The following is a 21,283-nucleotide window of genomic DNA, read 5'->3' on the forward strand; positions in this document are numbered from 1 at the left end:
ACACACACACACACACACACACACACACACACACTGTAGATCTTGTCTTCAGGTCTTGAGTCTGTCTCTTGGTCTGGGTCTTGGTCTGTGTGGGGGTAATTTGGGCGTGAGGGTTGTTGCATGTGGTCCCTCCACCTGTCCTTACTGGGACTCTATTTCTGGGTCTCACACTGAACCTGACTGTGTCTCGCCTGGCAACAGTGCCTGTATATATATGTATGCTGTGTGTGTGTGTGTGTGTGTGTACATGTGTTATTCTAGTCCTGACTGCAGCTGGACCGGAGCTGTGTGGCTCATATGGAGGCTGTAACAGCAGACCTGTGACCCAGCTGAACTCGTCTATAACAGGGACCAGACTGGTGTTGGCTCCAGGATCCAGTTTAATAAACCTGATGGGTTGTTGGTCTGAGATTCATCGTGTGCTGTGTGTTGAATGAGTTGGTGTGTGTCTGTCCTCACACTCATCTGTGTGTGTGTGTGTGTGTGTGTGAATAGTTGATCCCCTGACACTTGAGCTCGTCACCACAGAGCATGACTCAGGTACACAGATGTTTACCTGTTGTGTTGAGAGGAACCTCCTCATCAGAACCACCTGTTCATCACCTCCACATTCACTCACATCAACACCACATGTGTTCACTGAAGTGGAGAAACACATACCTGTTCAGGTGGTACGAACTGTCGCTTCAGCTGATTTAATTTGATCATGTGACTCTTGGTTCAGACATGACGACACTTGAATATAAAGTAACTTGACCCTCAGGCAGCTCAGAGGCCACGGCCAGTAGAGACTGCATCACTCTCTGCTGCGTGTCAATAACATGTCAATAACATGTCGTTGTTATTACTGATGGTTTGGTCTCATTCCTTCCATGTGCAGACAGTTTTATACCAGTTTGAGTGTCGGGTCAGTTGAGTGTTTTATATACACGTCCAGTAGAGGGCCAGCCAGACCAGGACCCAGACCCAGGACTTTGGATCACCCAAACACATGTAAAGAGTCCTGGACATCAGAAACCTCCAACACATGGAGGTTTGTTTACTCCTCACTACTGATTCTTTTACCTGTTGACCACTAACAGCTACCAACCAACACTCTGCACAAACTGTGTGACTTACGTTTATCTGATGGTTTTATTCAGTGGTCACTGGTCCAATTCCTCTCTGTCAGAGTATTTCCTGTCTCTTCACCTCATCTAAAGTCAGTGTGGCTGCTGAGATCTAGATCTGATCATGAACCACACTGGAACCAGGAGCCTGAACCAGAGCTGTGAAGCTGTAAAACAGAAACAAGGAGCTGAAAGACGCAGTGAAGATCTGCAGGGTCCATCAGTACAGACACCTGTCATATCACATGATCTACTGACCATATGAAAATACTGACTGAGCCTGAGTCTGCACACATGAAAAATACACAAACAGATTCTAGGTTTATTCTGGCACAGTTTTACAAACAGTGCCAACAGTTGACTTCAGCACTAAAGCAGGTGCAGATGAACAGCTGGAGAGTCAGTCAGGAGTTGTTCTGAACCACACTGAGACAGTGGAGGTTTGGACACTGACACCGACTCCAGAGAGGAGACACATACACATCATTCAGTTCACTCTCATTAATGATTAACCAGACATTTTACAGTTGTAATTCATACATTTAAAATAAGTCTAATGTCCAAGACCAATGAAATAACAGTGTGATGAAGGTACCTGGAGGATGACTGCTTCAGAGGTTTAGAAACTGTCTGTCTGTGTGTGTGTGTGTGTGTGTGTGTGTGTGTGTGTGTTACAGTGAGGATGAGAGCATCACGTCACAGAGTCCAGACAAACTTAACTGTGAGCACAGAAACAAACACCAGACGACGACACACTCACTGTAAAAACCTACGCAGCATCAAGAGTTAATATGAAACCATCACCTGACCTCACCTGGATGTCAGCCTGACCTGGTGATCACACCTGTGAGCGACCAGATGATTAACGTGGGTCACAGGCACCAAAGACTGCAGACGCTGGTCCAGTGGAGGTGTGTGAGGCCCCTACATCACCAGTGTATGGTCTGTAGTAACCGGAGAGCTTCTTGCTCTACTGGAGAGTCCTCTGCAGAAAAGAGCTAAGCCTAAACTCTACTAAAAGCAGAAGTTGTCTGAGTGACGTTGACTCCATCATGTGTCCAGCGTGGATGTTGTTAATCTTCATTATGAGAACTGAAGGAAGAACCTGACTCAGACCTGCAGGTGGACGACAGACCGGTGGTCTTTACTACTCTACACTCACTCTCCTGTATTTGTGCATGTATAGCACCAACACCTCATAAGAATATTACATCAGCCTTTCTCAGTAGAACTACCCATAATCCCCTGCTGCTGAAGTCAGGACATATTCCGTTGTTCTGATCAACAAGTTGTGATTCGCTCTGAGTGAACATGTTATCACCATGAGCCCACATGGTGTGTGTGTGTGTGTGTGTGTGTGTGTGTGTGTGTGTGTGTGTGTGTGTGTGTGTGTGTGTGTGTGTGCGCGCGCGCGTGTGTGTGCGTGTGTGCGCGCGCGCGCACAGTCGTCCTCAGTGTTTTACAATTATTAGTGAAATAACTGATGATAAACAGATGAAGAACTGTATTGATCACAGACAGAACACTGAGCAGGAAGAAAAGTCACTGAAAGAGCTGCATTAGACTGAAGGGATGAATGAATGAAGGAATGGCTGATCTACACTGAGCTTTTTACAGACACGTTACAAACACAGGCCTCTGTCATGACGAAACTGTAGCTCTTTAGTCATCACTCAAACTAATGTCTAATCACGTTTTAACAATAAAACATGAAGTAATGTGATGAACTTCCTGTTGTGATAAATATGATCCGTTTTTCTACGTTATAAATTTTACCCATGATTCACAGTTGTAGTTATCCGGTCCCTGAGGAACGTTCTCCTGCTTTGTGTGTTCATCCTTAAATCAGACCTGTTCGCCTGTTTACCTGTCCACAGGTGAGGAGTTGATCAATAGAGAAGAAAAGGAAGCTGTAGTGTAGTAGAAACCATCAGACAGGAAACTCAATTTTAGAATCAATACATTCCTTCTTCAGGTTTTGGTTTTCTGAAGTCTAGGTTTTTTGTTTTTTTTTTACTGTCATAGAGGTCACTGATGTGACATGATGTGAATCCCAGGTGGGCTCTTCACTGCGGGACATGCTGGACACCATTAAATGTTTATCAGGTGTAATGTTTACCATGGTGACAGTCTTACGCTAACAAAACTTCACTTTGTGTTAGCACACTAATTACTAATGAAGACGATGAGCAGCTGAGGCTGATGGGAATGTGAGTATGTTCAGGTGTTTGATCATAAAGTATTAGACATGAAGCTGTCCACCAGATGATGGCGCTAGAGTCAGAGGATCACAGAGGTTATTACAGTTCGTCCTGATTGGACCATGAATGTGTGTGTCACATGTCAGGTCCATACAGCCAGTGGGTTTCAGTCAGAGACAACACTGTCGGCCTCGTGGTGGTTCTCCAGGGAGAACCGGAGGAACGTCACAGAGATCTGACCTCTAGAAACTGTGACCATCATGGCTGCCAAGACTTCACGGCCGTCCACCCAGTGACTGTTGACATATTTCAGTGTGGACCAGAGCGGTGGACAGACCAACACTGAATGTGGGACAGACAGAAATTGGAGCCTCACAGTAGCATGGCTAAAAATACTTTACTTTAAATAATTCAATAAGCACACGATGTTATGTGGCCGAGTGGTGGATAAAGTATTGACCAAATCATTTGCTAGTTTCATGATCAAATCTGTTTCTGCTGCAAAAGTGATGAGTTCGAACTTTAAATCAGTTTCCTGGATTAAACCTAACTTGACTTCTGTATGTGAGCATGTCGCTGGAGTAACTGTATATTTTCTCTCTGTCATTTCTGAAATCACATGTTTTCTTTTTAATGTTTCATTTCATTTAAAATGAAAAAAGTGATCACATATACATGTTTATACTCTGGCCCACAGGTAGGAGGAGTAAAAGTACCAAAATAAAACTAGGTTTTAAAAAATAGAGTTCTTAAATTCTGTACTTTAATTGTAGTAGAACTTTTAGTTGTAATGAAGTATTTTTACTTTGCTGTATTGGTACTTTTACTTCAGTAAAGGGTCTGAATAGTTCTTTCATTGGCCTCTGGTATACATTAGTGTATCCAAGACAAGCTTTAAGTGAGTAACAACCATGGCACTGAACTAAAGGGTTAAGAGTTTACTTGGAAATAGTGTATTATCATATTTTTGTTGTGTATTTGCATCAAAAGTTTGGTCTTAAATTTAATTTAAAATGGTCTTAAATTAAGTCTTAGATTGAACATACCTGTAGACACCCTGGTCAGCAGCATTGTACTGTTGTACTGGTTGAGCTGGAGCTAATTATAGGCTAAGTATTTTGTGTAGTCTTGGGTATTTTAATTTACTGCAAAACAGTGCATCATATTTTATCTGCTCATCATAGACTGTCAAAGAATTTAACTAGAACAGTAACAGGGTCAGGTGATGTAGGAAAAGGACGCGTTGTCCGACCACATCAGGGACCTAAAGTGTTCTGGAGGGCCACACAGACAGTCCCTCCTGCAACACAGAAGAAGAAGAGTTCAGGTGTTTTTCTCACCTGCACACAGCTGACCAGTCAGTGGATGAAGTCATATTTCTGTTCTGGAGAGTTTCACAAACTGTTGGAACCAGACCCACCCCCACCTCCCTACATACTGACACCAGAAAGGGTGTCGAAGCCTCCTGTTGAAGAACACCAGCACCTTTAGGGTCCGTGTTGAGGAGGATGATATTATTCTCAGAAATGTAGTGATGTAGAAGTGTCAGTACTGAACCACAGTCTCTGGTACTTGAGTAAATGTACTTAGTTACATTCTACCACTGTGGCTTTGGTTCATACCAAGTCTGATGTGGTCAAGGTTTTAATACTCCCTGTTTTCAATGGGCGGTTTCCCCTGCACTGTGCTCCTTGTGCTGTATAACAACACACTGTGTGAACACACACACTGTGGCAGATACTGTAGTTTTGGTTTTCCAGTGTTTCCTGAGTGGAGGGCTTGGTTGATGATGTTCGTCTGAATTAACTAGATTTCACTTTCACTTTTAAACGCACCACTCCCTGGGTTAAAATAATATCCTGTCAGTGACTGTGTGACAGAGATCCTGTAACGACCAGTCTGTTATGATTGGATTTAAAATAAAGATCTCGACCTCTGCTGCTCTCCACTGTTTGTGATGTTCTGGTGTAGAACGTGATGAAGACTCTGTTAGAGGACATGTCCTGCAGCAGTGTCTCACACTGAGGGAGGTGGGACCCGTGTGAGATGACCTGATATGCAGATATTCCGTCTCAGGGTCATGAGAACTGTAGGATCCTGAAACCAGGTCATGGGCAGCTGAGGTTGAGAAACTGGGACCTACAGCTGAAACTGAATATTGAATCAGAGCCTGTCTGAGATCCTGAAACATCTTATCTAAACTCTGATCAGACACTAACAGCTGATGAGCAGGGACTTCTGCTGGGGGCTCATATTAGCATGTATGGCCTCCATACAGTGCACTGCGTATCATGGTGTGTGGTAGGTGACTGACTGATGCTAACTAACTGTAATGATATTGGCAGTTTATTTAACTCAGTTATAGTGGAGGTAGAATAGGTTTAAACTTTTATTGATATTCAGTATCAGTGTTTTATTTGAGGTGATGTCAGTCGTGTTGCTCATCCTGAAGCTAACCTTCCCTGTCGACTAGCTCAGTGTACATTAATGGCATTTGTGCGTGTGGAACAGTGACGGGAGCAGTGGCAGCTCCATTCCCAGAGGCTGTAACCCAGTCTTATATTTTATTCCTCTTTGCCTGTGTCATTCCCGCTTCGTTTTGTTTTTGTCTCTCTGGCACCGCCAAGTGCTGAGAGAGAGGAGGGTATGTCGGAGTGTGAAGTGCTCCTCCACTCCTCGCTGAAAGCACCCTGCAGTAGCAGCATGGTAATTCTGCTCCTCTATCTTTCCTCTGCATCATGTTTACCTAGCAACAAGCATCACCCGCGGCTGGCCATCCCATTGGTCATTTGAAAACGCACCGGGGACCAATGGCAGGGCTGTTGCCATGGTACAGTGTGTAGTTGCCGGGTGGAATTTTGCTGCAAGGCACGTGAGTGTCGGAGTGCGGGCTGTCTGGCCGTTAGTCCCGCGGAACGTGACTGAGGGAGCCGGCCGCGCGGCGAGAGGAAACACTGACGTGCGCTCCCGGTTCCACCAACATCCCCGCACCGCGCTCACGGCAGACAAAGAGCGAAGAGCGGCGGAGCAGGGCACAGGAAACGGCTGCATCTGATTCCACAGCCTGTTTAAGTCCACTGCTCAGCGGCCGCCGTCCTGCCAATGTGCTGTATCATTACCCAGCATGTACTGAAGCAGCATTTCACCTTCGACTGGGCTTTCAAGGCTGTCACCACCGTATTTAGTATTTCATTATAAAAATGATTGAGAATCTTAAACAAAGTCATTTTAACAAACCTGCTGTAGCTCAACAAAATTTCAGCCCCAAAATGTGAAGACACAGATTTAGATACTGATGAACCATGTTCACAAATTAGAGCTTTAAAGACTGTAAGTGCTTATTTATTATATGTATCAATGTGCATTTATTTACAGCTGTGGATTTATCAATAAAAACACTGAACATGTATATTAGATTAAAGCCAAGTCTAAAATGTGCCTTTTTGGACATGAAATAAAACTGTTGTGAATGAAATAAGCCGGCTATAGATGCACTGATTCAACATGTGTAATATCTTATGAAGACATTCGACAGGGGCAAAAATATTAGTTATTAGTTATTAGTCAATATAAATGTTGAGTGTTATTCCTTCCATCATTTTATCTTCAGCCCTTCTCATCTGTTTGTTAATGACACATCTCAAAAACTGCATTTAAAAAAATAAAAATAATGGCCTGGTGTTTGGTGGTGAACCATCAGAGAACCTATAGAACAGTTGTGTACATGTGTTTGTACCACTACACACACACACACACACCCAGTTCTTTACCTGTTGCTCATCTATCTGTAATTGTGGAGCTGAGATAATTGTGGGGTTTGTGTTGCATGATGATGAGGAAAAACGTGGTACCCTCCATGTTTCTCCTCAGTGCAAACACACATGTATGCACAGTAGGCCGGTGAAAAGCCAGCCAGCCTTCTGTGTTTCTGCCCAGCTACTTTCTTGCTTCCTGCTGGTTGTCTATCTGATGGTGTGCCTGCCCATACAGAAACAGACCTGATATAAAATCAAAATTAGCGAGCATGCTCAGGTGAAAAGTCCTGGTTCCTGAACAGTGTGTCTGATGGTCTTCAGTCACTGTGAAGTCTGCACATTGTCAGTCCTGGATCAGCTTCTTCTGTCACACCTCAGTGCACCTTTTCCTGTGACTGGTCAGGAGAGTCTCTTTATTGGTCTTTTTGTCCTCTGAACCACATATTTCCAGTTTATTTCTTTTGTTGGTGTTGTGGTCCCTGTGTACATTTACTGTGACATGCTGATGGAGAGATAATAGTGTAAGCATTATCTTTTTATTGTCTAATGTTAGTCATGAAACCAACAGTTTGAGCTAAAGTCAGAATGTTAAAGTAAATATGTGCCATGTGGCCTTAAAGTCCATCATGTAAAAATACTCCTCATAGGATGGTTCCTGTTGTGTTGGTGCTGCTTCATGAAGAGGAAAGATAAAGAAGACCATCATCTGTGGTGCTACAGTTTTCTACACATGCTGAACTTAATTTAAGTCCATCTCACTTTGCATCTACGACCCTTTCAGTCAAACAGGAAATTTGGTGCATTTTATGACACCGGAAGAAGAATACATTTAATTTGTTTAATGAAGTTTAAAGTTTGTAACACTACATTTGGGCCTGAATCAACAAAACAGTCACAGAGTTTTTCTGGACTGTACACTGACAAAACAAATACAACAAAATACAGAAAACACCAAAGCAGCATTGTAAATCGGTTCATGATTTTTGACTGTTTATTGTGACAATGTGATGACTTATTATTTAATACAATAGATGATTATTTTGATCTAATTAACGTTGTCACATATTCTAAGAGATTATTAAACCTGATGCTTCTCATGTGTCTCCTTGTTCGGTTTAATGTACAAACCACTGTTCTCTCTGTGTCTGAGTCACTGTAAATCACCTGGCTCCTACATCAGCCGTGATTTCCCTGAATTTATCGTGTGACATTTGTCATGGATCATTCCTGGTCTCATCTCCCTCCTCTCAGCCTGTGAATGGACAGACCTCCAGATCCAGGGACTGTTCTGGTATTTGCACTCAGCTCTGTATTCACACCTGTGAGCACAGGTTCAGTTTGGTTTGGATCATAGTGGAGTGTCAGTCCCACAGATAGAGTCTAAAAACTTGACCAGACAAACAGTTGTCCTCCTATGAAAGTGTGTGTGTGAAGTGCACACACACTTCACAGGCTTCATACTTTACATTGTGATGACTCCCACTCAGACCAGACAGACCCGGTCACCCTGAGCTGGGCACTGGGCATTTTTGAAGCAGACCTCCTGTAGTGACACATCTGGGTGTGATTAGCATACATTGCTGCTGTGCTGTGTTGCCCTGTAATTTGACTTCCTGCTTGTTTATGACTTATCTCTGCGACGGATCATTTTAATGCAAGCTGTATAATTATAGCGTGTTATTAGGCCATGCCATCCTATTTTAGCAGTGACTGGTCAGCTGTTTTTCAGTGTGTGGGATGCAGTGATTTGGACCATGGGTTCTGGAGTCTGGAGCTTCAGTAGACCACCAAGGACAGCTTCAGGACCTGCAGTCAAACAGACATTACAAAGCCAATATGCAGTAATTACACTGACTGAGGTATGCTTTGTTTTACAAAGGAAATACACTTAATAATAAACTGTAGATTTCTAAATGAGACTGAGGTCAGTTGTTACTAACATTAGAATATGGCTTATATACAATGACAAAAACAATATGGACTGCACAGTTCAAATCAATAATACAAAACACCAATCAAGTTGTAAATTGCAGCAATAAACAACAAAAGAACCTGTCGTGTTCAAAGAGTACCATACTGCTGTTCCCAAACTTCAGCCACAGGATTATCAGGGGAGCCCGGGTTACCTTTGTACAGCAAACTGCAGTGGACCAGTGCTTTATTCATTACATATTACTGACCGATTAATCTGCAGAAGAAAGAAAGAAAGAAAGGGACAGAGAAATAAAAGAAAGAATAAAAAGAGGAAGAAAGAGAGAGAGAGAAAGAAGGAGAAGAAGTGACACACATTAGTCAGTGCGCTGCGAGTTGTGTTTGAGGGTGAGTTTTCCTTTAAGGGGGTGTCAGCTGGTGTATGACAGTGTTTGTGTGCTGAGCTGTTCCCAGGCAGCATTGTGCCTGATTTAGCCGGAATGCTCGGATAGCAACAGTAACAACTTTTAGCTTTGGCTGCTTTGTGAGGAGAAGTCACACATCTCAGCTGTACAGAGTCACTCAGTGACCATGTGCTTATGGAAGCCTTTGCCCCCGCTCCCCCTCCCCCACACCGCCCCTCCCCCCGCTCCCCGGCTGTACCCCCCCCCCCCCCCATTTCCATTTCTACCTGACATCTTCAAACTATTTCCGCGTCATTCCTGCCTCGCGCCGTTTGAAGAGACAGTGGGAAACTAAGCCGAGCGCCCCGCCCACAGACCCAGCAGCCAGCCAATTACAGCCGGGGACGGGACTTTATGTAGCCAATTGCTCTGCAGCTGCCATGGCGTCGGGTAGCAACAGAGGCTGTAGAGGGAGCGTGTACCCGAGCACTGAGAAGTTGAAATATTTTCAAAGACTGGAGGAACAAAATGAGCCTGTGTGAAGCTGAGGAAAGCCAGCTGTCCGTTCACTTTACAGCAGCTCCGTCACACAACTGGTTATCATGAAAAACCACCGTAATATCTGCTGGATTCAACTTTGTCCACCTTAAACGAGTGCTTCCTGACATTGTAGTCGTAGGGATAACTAGTGTATTGAAACATAAATCTGTTGTGCGAGGTTTTAATGTCGTTTATCAGCACAGGCCTCAGTCTCCTGTCCCCTCCCTCCACAAGCAGAACAACGAGCTTCTTCAGAATACAACATATGTTTATATTAAAGATCATAAATGGTATTTTTGTAAACCTTTAGAGAACATTTGTCTTTTAGATTCAGCCAATGTTCAGACCGATAAGTTTAGAAAAGTACCACCTATTGTTGACCTCACAGGAAGTGGTTATTAATATGTGTCCCTTCGTCTTTTTTCAGAGTTTTAACCATGAAACTGTAGAAGGAGGGTTTCAGTAAATTAAGTACAGGTTGTCTATGTATGCGTGTATATAAAGTCCCAGTATATATATCCCGCTGTTACTATAAATGGCCAGGACAGGAGAGGTCTGCTTGGAACAAACTACTGCGGTCAGAGGGAAGGTTACCGTCCCGCTAACTCGCTCGGGCTGTGGATAAGGCTCGATAAAAGCCCTCGGCCTTTGAGAGCCGCTCGGTGTGAAATTACTGGTGATATGTTGCCAATGTCATATCTCGTCCCGTGTGCGTATCCGTCCCGGTTTCACCAGGACTACGTGAGGCTGCGCCAGACAGACCAGCTCCGACCCCTGCCACGGGCACATGGTATAGTCCCTATCGCAGGGTGGGGGAGCCGTGTGGGAGAGCAGCACAGATTCCGTCTAACGGAGAAGCACGGAAAGGGAAACGGGCGACAAACATGAGTCCAAATCGCCCCGGTGAAGGTTTCCATCTCGAAGGAATAAAAAATCTCCCCTAGTGATGAGAAGGACGAGCAGAGGAGGACGGTGAAAGAAGAGCGGAAGCAGACGGAAGAAGAGGCGCGTCAGGAGGAGATCAGAGGCGTCTGACAGCAGCTCAGGAACTCCGCTGAATCTGGTTTCCACTCTTCACTTTGAGACGAGTTTCAAGTTTTGGTTCCTCGCAGTTCAGACGCTGTTTGTGGTTTTACTTTGGTGTGATTACCTCAGAGGCGGACTGACTCCTTCCTGGACCCGGCGCGGTGGTAAACAGAGGACAGAACCGGGCCGTGGAGGGATAATGCAGGCCGTCCGCGGCTCCTCCTGCCCGTTCCCACAACACGCGGAAACATTTGGCTTCTGACCCCAGATCCCGGATCTGAACTTTCTAAACCCCGTTTGTGCCCCAGTGGTCCCCCCAGGGGCAAGGGTCGTGTGATTGAGGTGCAGTGTCCCTGCTGGCCCGGGTCTGTGGATATCCTCTCAGAGGAACTCAGTCTGGGACCACAGGTCTCTGTGAGCTCAACACGGGTTTGTTTACACAGAGATCTCTTGTATAGTGTTTGTGGATCAAATTTTTGTGTGGCTTTTGAAAAGGGCCCCTTCTCACCCTGGGGGAGGTCAGCCACCTTCTGGGCGGGTGAAGGGGAGCTGAGGCACCGCAGCACACAGGCTCCGTGGGGCTTTGGCTGTACAGGCTGTGTGACGGTGCCAGTGCAGGGCTGTGTGTGTGTCACTGGATTAATCTGACTGATAACATCACTCCACACTGCCCTACTCTGTCCAGTGACCAGTGCCCCCAGAAAGCGCCAGTAATTGGAGCTATTTTTAGGGTAAGGGATGGGGTAAAAGCAGGCAGCTGGAAACCCAACTCCCCTCCTTCTCCTTCTCTTCCACCCCCCGCTGTCACACTACCTCGCTCAGCCCACCTGGCAGTATGCTGGGCGAGCCTGGTTAGCACAGACTTGACTTACAGCTAGTTAGTGTGCTTTACAAGTAGTCTGGAGGAAGAACAAACATTGGATAAACTTATTCTGCTGAATTATCTGAGACCTGTTGGAACCATAACCACCATGGAGACTTGGTAACCTTGGAATACTAGCTGTACTGTGTTCTACTGGTTCAGGCTGGACTGGACACACAAACCCTGATCTGGATTACGACTTAGAAGATGTCTGAAGATCTACTAACTGTGTACTCTCAGTTAAACCAGCCCTGGACTAGGTGAACCTATCATAAGCAAGTAGAGTGTATGCCTTCACCCCTTGGACATTAAAAATCAGAGTAGTTAACATAGTGGAGTAGAAAGGTCTACCTTTGACTACCTAAACTCGGTCACCAGCGATCTGGAGCGGTACAAACCTCCAGCACAAAGAGAGAATGCATGAAACTGCCGAAACCAACGTAACTAAAAGCTAACCTGACTAACCAAATATAATATCCCCCACCCCCACACCCACAGAGAAACAGAATATATATGTTGAATGAGAGATCTATATCTTTAGTGTAACTCCACAGAAGACAGAGATTGCATCCTTTATATTTTTACTTCAGAGAGACGAGCTGCCTGTACACCAGTCGTTTGCCTTAGAAACCACAGTCACAAAAAATCTTACAGAAGAAATAAGCCAGAGAAGACGGTGCCTTTTGATTGGTTGGTCGGTTTCCCACCATTTCAAGATTCATTGATTTTTTTAGTTGGATGTAAACTGTTGAAGTGAACTCTGGGATTGAAAACACGCCTGATGACAGTTACCTGACCCCTTACAAGCCCCGCCCACCAGTCAGAGTGTTTTGATTGACAGTGTTTCCTCGCTGGGTTGAACAATAGCCAAGCATTTCCATGGTGATCACGTCATCATCCGTGGAGGACAAGACCGTGCCCTCTTGCAGGATGGTCCAATCAGAACCCTGGATCACTTCTGCCCTGCTTCGCAAGAACAAGAGTCAGTACACACACACTCTCTCTCACACACACACACACACATACACAAACACACAATCCCACATATAAACACAGTATAAACTCCTTTCTTCCTTGCTTCATATTATGTCATAGCAATCTAAGTGTTTATACTTTTGTCTGTGGCGAATCGTGGTTGGTCTGGATGTGAATCACACTCCACGTCTGTGTGACCTGCAGCGTTCAGGTTTTTTTTTTTTATTTCTGAAATTCTGAAAATACATTATTATGTTTTACTTTTTTCAGAGGGGTTGCGTGTTTCGGTGCAGCATTTCGGGAGCCTGTGCTGAGGGATGGGTGTGAGAATGAGTGGATATCACTTTGTCCAGTTTAATCACAGGATAAATGAATGAGTGAATATCTGTGTCAGTGGGTCCACCGCGCTGAGTGATCAGCTCACATCTGGACCAGCTTTGTCAAAAACACTTTGAAGTGAACAACAATTTGTATCAGTGATGTTACAAAGCAGGTAGTCTGTCAGTGGCTCTGCTGGTCACGTGATCACTGTGCACTGTCCCTCTCAGTTCTCGGTCCGTAGCATCACCAAACATGTTTTTATATTGATTACATTGCACACTGACTTTAAACATAGAGGAGGAAACACTCAGTGTGTTTCATGGAGAGAGGAGTATGGTCCAGACCTGAGACCAAGTTTTAAAACCAGTTTTCTTCATCATCATTATCATCATCAGCTGATCCAACTGGTCTTGTGTCAGGAGTCAGAGGTGTTGTAGAGACTGAGTCCGAGTTAGTTGTAACTGCTGTTGTGAAGCTGTTAATGTTGTTTTAAAGCACCTGCTCCAAGAGCCACTGGTCCGGCATCCGAGACCAGGACCTGGACGAGGCCCAGGTGGAGTTGGGTGATGTAGTGAATATGAACTCTTTGTTAACTTTGTTGGGGACTGAAGTTGTTGTTGACCTGGCTGAAGCCGACAGTCTGCAGTGAAGGACCTTCATGTTCAGTTTGTGTGAGAGCTGTTGGTCCAGATCATGTTGGAGGATGTAGTTTGTGCTGCTGTGGAACCACACACTGACAGTTGAGGTCACAGGTGAACCAGCACCTGAGCCAGCTTCATGGAGGAGGACTCACTGCAGGACTGTGCTGGTGTCACACAGGTGTTTCACACGTTCATCTCATCTGATCACATGTAGATTGTCTCTAATGTGATGACACATGATGATGGGACTTTTGTGTTGTTGTGAGTCTGATTGTGTGTCTGAGGACATGGTACAGTTTATGTTGTTGACTGGACTTTATAGTTGTGTGAAGACATGTCAGAGCTGATGGTTCATGTCAGTGTGTTGTTGTGCGTTGTTGTGCTGTAGGTGAGCTCAGAGGTCTGTCAGTGTTTTCAAAGTCTGGGTTCAGGTCCAGTCATGTCCTCGTCACCTTGGTGGAGACAGAGCTGTGTTGTGTTGTTCTGTTGTTGTTAAAATGTGGATGTGGTTTTCTGTGAGAGACTGGATCACACTTGACCTGAGACTGTGTCAGGTTGTTTGGTTGTTACAGCTCAGACTGAGTTAGCCATCACACACATGATCCTCACAGACTTAAACGTCTGTTACAGGAAGTGGTGACGGACCAGAAGCTGCTGAGCTCTGTCTGGGCTTCATGCTGACTGCTGTCCAGGTGTGCTGGACTCTGTGGATTACCTGTAGTCCTGGTGTAGGATCCTTCACGTGTCCTGTTTGTTCAGCTTCTCAACCTGCACAGAAACTCACTCATCGTCTTCCCTCTGTGTTCATCAGTTTAATTCATGGTTTCATTCTCATGTAACAACAGGAAATATCATGAAAATCATTATGAAATCATGAAATGTCACAAACAGGTTTAGTGTGGATTAATGTCTAACTGGTCAGACCTGTAGTTGTTATTACTGGTCACAGACACACAGACAGGTGACAGACTGAAGAACACACCTTTACTAACACACTGTTCTGTCATTTCATTCACCACCTCAGTACATCACTTACACAGTCTAAACAAGGTTCTAGATGTCCTTTAAGAGGTTCTAGTGTCACTGAGGAGGTTCTCAGGACTGTTTAGATTGGATTACTGGTGGAGGCGAAGGTTCTAGTTATTCAAGTGGCCATCGAAGGTGGGGGGGGGGGGGGGGGGGGTACTAGTCATTCAGAAGGGTCTAGTGGCCCTTCAGGAGGTTACAGGTTCCTTTAAGAGGTTATAGTGGTCAGTGAGGAGGTTCTAGAGGTCTTTTGAAAGTTGTATTCCTTTAAGCGGTCTAAGAAGTGCTCCACTAGGTTTCTAGTGGGTCCTGTAGGTGGTTAAAGATGTATGGGAGATTTTGTGGTGGTGTGTTTTCACCAACCTTAACACAACCTGGCTTCTGTTCTTTAATTTGTTCTCATGGTTCTGGTTTAGAACAGGTGAGACTGTGATGGAAATGTCATCACTCAGTCTTTTGCCGTGGTGAACTGATGATTCAGGTTTGAAGCTTCGTGCAAATAAAGTTCACTGTGAAGGAAGAGACAGGCTTTTATTGTGAAACAACCACAGGAAGTGTTGAGTTAGCTGATGTTACTTTACCAGACTCATTTAAAACAGATGTGCAGATTTAGTGAGTTTGAAAGGTGCGGAGATGAAACAGAGTGTGGAGGTAACAGTGAGTCTGTGACGTCTGAGTTTGTTGTTTTTAAACTTTGAACATGTGATGAAGATGAAGATGAAGAGCAGCTCCTGTAGAAGAGGCTGTCCTCCTCATGACAGTTTGTTGTCTGAGGTTCATATTGTTGTATTCTCCTCTGACCTTCATCATGGTGACAACTCCTCCCTTGGCTGTCAGGACAGTGGTTGGTTGTGGGTCAGGTGGTGTTTCAGCCCCTTACCTCCTCTGTGTTGTGTCTGTGTGAAGTGTCAGATGATGAAGTTGGATGAAGATATTTTTCTTTGTGTTGTTGTTGAGTTTTTACAGGACAGATCAGACATGACTGAACTCAGCTGATCAGTCTCATCATCATCATCAGTCTGCTCATGTCAGTGGTGTAAACAACATGACCTCAAAGTCCATTTAGTAGCTGTTCCTGAGCTTTCAGTCATGTACAGATTTTAAATTAGTCAGAGCTCTTAACAAACTTTTCATCCATGTTGGTTTAAAGCTAAGCTGAAATTATTATTGTTGCAAAGACCACACAAGATGCAGCATTGACTGATCAGTTATCTGATAACTAGATTATTGGTTAAATAAAATAAGTTTGTGTTTACCTGTGTGTAACACGTTCGTCATGGAAGTGATGATATTTTCTTATTATTTAGTTATGGTTATTATTAATAGTTCTAGGCTGTTGGATGTGCTGGCTGCAGAGTCACACCATGGTTCACTTCATTTACACTCAGAAACACCAGTCGTTCTCCTCTGAGGTCGGTCCACTCCACTACCTGTCACTGGACCCTCAATGTTCTGGTATCTGATTGTCTGGTTCTTTCTTTCCACCAAACTTCATTATAATTCAACTTAGTTTGGTTCTTGTCGCTGGATATTTTTTCACTTCCTGTACAACCAGGTACGTGTCACCTGACCCTCCTCACCCTCACTGAACTGTCACTGGTCTCAGTAGTGGTTTCTGTTGTTGTCTGATCAGAACAAGGTTCTGGCTCTTTATAAAACTCTCCCTGGGTCACATCACGCTGGTGTCAGCATCTTCACACCAGAACATCTTATTGATTAACTCTGAGGTCTCATGGTCTGGCTCCTGGATGAGCCTGTGCAGAGGTCCTCATGTGTCAGAGTCCAGGGGAGGTCCTGGTTTTGTCTTCAGGACCCAGAGGCTCTGGATGGACCAGTCCAGGGAAATGAGAACATGGTTTTATCACAGATATGTTGATGCTTTCTGTTGTTGTAATTTTTAATGAAGATGAGGTGATCAGTGTTGATGAGCATCATCATCGTCGTCAGTCAACAGGGCTGTTCAGACAGGTGTCCCTCTCTCAGAGACCTGTGTGGTCCACATGCAGATGTGTTTGACCCAGGGTTGTGTGTCTGCTGCTGTGACAGTGGCTGGTTGTTGAAGTGTGTCCATCTGGTCCTGTGTTGTTTTATTTCGATATTTCAATGCTCACATTAGCATGCTAACATTTCCCTGTTAGCACTAAACACAACGTTCAACCGAGGCTTAAGGACGTGTGCTGTTACAGGTGTTCAGTCGCAGATTTGGACAAATTAAATGTTTATTAAATTAAAAGTTCATCCTGAGAGCGACCCACAGGTCATGACAGCCTGGTGATGTTGATGTATTTCAGACATTTTCCAAAGTGGTGACCAACAACCTGACAGAGAACAAGAGGACTCAGCCTTGGATCAGGTGGTCAGGAGTCCTGTTTCTGCTCATGTGTTTTATTTCTGTTGGTGGCTTAAAAAGTTAGAAACTCCTGTGTCTACGGCAGAGAAGAAGAACAGCTGAAGTATAGAGTGGATGACATCACAGGTCATGTGGCACACACTGACCTGCTCCTATAGACCCCCTTTATAGACAAAGACAGAAAAAAACAACCCTGAACTGTGATCATTTAAAAACTGTGTCGGAAGGTTTAACAGCTGCAGGTCATGTGACCAGTTTAAATAAAGTCTGCAGGAGCAGGTGATTTTAAACATGGAGTAAGTTTTAGACAATTTAAACTTCCCATGCATTTTTTTCAACAGCAGATTTTTTATATATATTTTTTAATATTTAAAAACTAGAAATAGTAGAAAAATATGAATATCAGCACCAATGTGTGTAAAGAGCTGAACATGTTTATATGTGAATGTTTCTGCAGATGCACAGAGTAGCTGTAGCTGTCCAATGAGAACCCTCCTCTTGTCGTTACTCTGGATGTTTGATTGTGTGGACGCAGATTGATATTGTGCAGGTCTTTGGTCATTGCAGTGAACATATGTGTACTGTTTGTATATTAAACACAAAGAGCCAACTCTACAGATGTTCCCTGTTAGCTCACTGTGATTATGAGACAGCTGAGTGGGATCTTCTTCTTGAGGTTTGTTGGACCTCCTGTCTCCTCCCGTCTCTACGTTCACCAGGTGTCTGTCAGCTTCAGGTGATGTGGGATGTTTCCATCATGTTCGGATGAATCTTGATCTCGGTTCACAGCTGCAGTGTTTCCACTAGTTTAGATCAGAGCTCCATTTTCCTGTTTACATGTGCACCAGTGTCCTGGTTCTTATTCGGGACACACAGCCCACTCTGGAGTTTACATGAGAGACCTGGTCATTTACCCCCTGTACACATGGTTCTAACAGCATCCAGGTTTCAGAACATCAACTCCACAGCAGGTAGAATATCCAGGTGTCTCAAAACAAGCATGTGATGTTTACATATGCAGCACATGACTGGGGAACTCTGGGACTGTTTACTGTTTGTGTTGTAGATTAATTGTATTAATGCTTTGAGTGTGTCACTGTGTGTGTGACATGTTGTTATTGTGTATGAATTCTAAGCACATTGTGGTGAGGTGAAGTGTGTGTATGTGTGTGTGTGTGTGTGTGTGTGTGTGTGTGTGTGTGTGTGTGTGTGTATGTGTGTATGTGTGTACTTGTACTTGCTTCATAGTAAGGACCAAAAAAAGTATTTTACTAACAGAGTGAGGACATTTTGGGAAAGTGAGGACATTTTGGCCGGTCCTCACTTTTTGAGACACCTTCAAATCACATTTTGAGGGTTAAGACTTGGTTTTAGAGTTATGGTTAGAATTAGGTTTAGGTTGGGGTTAGGGTCAGGGTTAGGGTTAGGCACTCAGTTGTGATGGTTAAGGTTAGGGTAAGGAGCTAGGGAATGCATTATGTCAGTGAGTGTCCTCACAGAGATAGAAGTACAAGTTTGTGTGTGTGTGTGTGTGTGTGTGTGTGTGTGTGGAATGAGCTCAACAACTCCTTTGACCTGATGGATCTGGTTTGTGTTGTATCAGCTGGTTGTCATGTTCAGTCATGTGAGTGGGTGTGGCTTGCAGCCTCAGGTAGCTTTAGCTTTAGCTCCATATGGAGAGGACCTTTAAAGGTTTGTTCAGGATCAGATTCAGGATCAGGTTCAGGTTCAGGTTCAGGATGAAGTGATTTCAGTTTCAGTCTGTTGTGTTGTTTTTGTACTTTTCATGTAACCACAGTTTTAACACGTGACTGTGTCAGTGTGTGATTAGATCAGTGTGACTCTCTCACTGAGCACTGTTGTGTTGGACTCTTCACATGTGGACTCAGTGGAAGTGGTCTGGACTACAGTGGTACAGCTCTACTGTGTGTTGCTGTGTGTTGTATTGTGTTGTACTTTGTGTTGTATTGGATGTTGTACTGTTGTATTTTGTGTGTTTTAATGTATTTTGTTTGGTGATGCACTTTGTGTTGTTTTGTGTTGCATTGGATGTTGTATTATGTTGTATTTTGTGTGTTGTTGTGGTGCCTGGACCGACTCCTCACTGTTGCCCTAAATATTGTTGCATGATTGTTCATCAACACAAACTGATGGAGAGATGAAGACGTCTGTTGTTGAGACACTGAGCGGTCGACTGAGTGAAGGAGGAAGATGAGAGAGAGGAGGAAGAGGATGGAGGGATGTATGAATGATGGATGGATAAACAGAGGCACAGAGGCTTTTGAGAAAGCAGGAAGGATGATGAAGGAAAGGGGGAGGAGAGCGCGGCTGGTAGGGTGGGTTGGGTTGCTAGGGGAGAGTATGTCAGACTGCTGCTGAGAGCCAGGCCTGCTATTGGAAGCTACTTGCTTAGCAGGAGAAGGCGGAAGAGGAGAGAGAGAAGCAGCTAATGAGTATTGTGGGCTGGTTGCTGAGACAGCACTGGGTTTATTTATAGAGCGCTGGCCAGCCAGCCCTTAGATACCAGCAGCGAATCAGCTGACAGAGAAAGAGGGGGCCCCGACCAATGGCAGCGCAAGAAGGGGGATGCCAGATTGAGGAAGTGCTGTGAGTGCCTCTCAGTCTCTTAAAGAGACGGTGCAGATTTCTCAGTACTAGGCAGATATTCTCCCTCTCCAGCAGTGTCATGTCTGTAAGCAGGCCAGGACCCAGAGCACCACAACAGTCCCAGTGACAGTGATTGGATTACTTCCTCTACCTCATCACACAACAGAACAAAGTACACACACACACACACACACACACACACACACACACAGTTCAACACAGAGGTTCAAAGCTGTTCTCAAACAGAGCCTCATTTAGCTACAGAGCTGTGTTTAAAATGTGAGGGAGCCATTAGGAAACAATGTCGAGCACAGAACATGGAAGATAATAGTGGTGAGGAGCCTATAATTATAAAGTTATTCTTACATGTTCACTCTGCCCTGGATTATCTTATAGTGATACAAAAATAGACGTCATCATTTCGCAGCCTCTTACTTTGACAGGTACAGAGAGCAGCAGCTCTGCATTACTGACTCTGTTTGCCCTCCATATGTTAATCTTAGATTCTCCAGTGTAACCTGCTTCAGCCCCGTGTCAGGGCTGATCCACGCCACAGCTCAACCAAGCTGTGTTGAGAAAACAGCATTTTTAAAGTGTGACTGTGGTCAGCTGTCAGTGTAACAGTTCAGTTCTTACTGTGATCTGCCTGAACTGAGGGTCTTCTCTGTTTTCTGACGTGCTCTCTCCTCCTCCTGTTACTGCTGCAGTGAAAACTTTCTTTCCTGCTGCTGCTGCTTCACAATAAAAGCTTTAAACACACATATACGGTGGGGTCAGACCTTATAGACATACATTTTACATTTACATTTTACAATACATTGTGTTGACATATGCGTGACGTTTGCCACCTGTTTAACATAAGTAGGTCAAACTGTTTTTCACGTGAATTCTTGTAGCTTTCACACAAACTCGTCATTCTGTTGTTTTGTTACGTGCAGCAGGAAAATAATGATACACTTGACCGTGATATTGTGTTGTGTCAATTCTCAAAACCATGTATCGATTTTTAATGATGTGGTTTTTTTATGTGTTGTGTTTAAGTGTTGTCATCTATCTTCAGATGTTTGACTATATTGTAACAATATAAACTGAGACAGGAAGTAGCGTAAGGGCGCACAGCTAACATTATCATTAACAAACCTAGCTGACTGGTAATGTTGGCACTGATGGCTGAATCAGAGAGAGTTAGAGTGGCTGAAGTGTGGGCTAACGTTAGCTTCCACAGTGAAGATCAACAAGAGCCACGTGCTACAATCAAACAGTCAGGGAACACAACGAGCACAGTGATAAGACCTGCTCCATGTTCAGAAGGAGGTCTGGTCCAGTCCTCTTACAGTGCTGCTTCAGCTCAGACAGACTCTCAGGAGGTCTGGTCTCAGTCCCACTAACCCACCCCAGAAGGTGGATTTACTCTGACGTTCAGGGTCATCAGCAGCTTCTCCTGACCTCCAGCAAGTGGACAGACACCCTCACATGATCCTGAAAAGACCTTGATAAACCATGATGTGGAGCTGTCCGGGTCCAGATCCTGATGCTCCTCCACCTGCTCCACCTC

General features: G+C 44.5%; 1 protein-coding gene across 2 annotated transcripts in view; it reads left to right on the forward strand.

The window, feature by feature from the left end:
* dyrk1b (dual-specificity tyrosine-(Y)-phosphorylation regulated kinase 1B) overlaps window positions 1–21,283 on the forward strand; it is a 46,936-nt gene that overhangs the window by 13,346 nt on the left and 12,307 nt on the right. Inside the window, exon 1 of one of the 2 annotated variants that reach the window (XM_071469535.1) lies at window positions 10,578–12,790. The exons of the other annotated variant lie outside the window; for it this stretch is intronic. Coding sequence (XP_071325636.1) covers window positions 12,688–12,790 — 103 coding nt within the window. The 5' untranslated portion in view covers window positions 10,578–12,687. Of the gene's footprint in view, window positions 1–10,577; window positions 12,791–21,283 lie in introns of those variants that run through there. 2 annotated transcript variants of the gene reach the window in all.

This window comes from Trachinotus anak, unplaced genomic scaffold, assembly GCF_046630095.1.
Source record: "Trachinotus anak isolate AG129_WGS33_773 ecotype Australia unplaced genomic scaffold, CSIRO_AGI_Tana_v1 ptg000032l, whole genome shotgun sequence".
In the NCBI taxonomy this organism is placed as follows: Eukaryota; Metazoa; Chordata; class Actinopteri; order Carangiformes; family Carangidae; genus Trachinotus; species Trachinotus anak.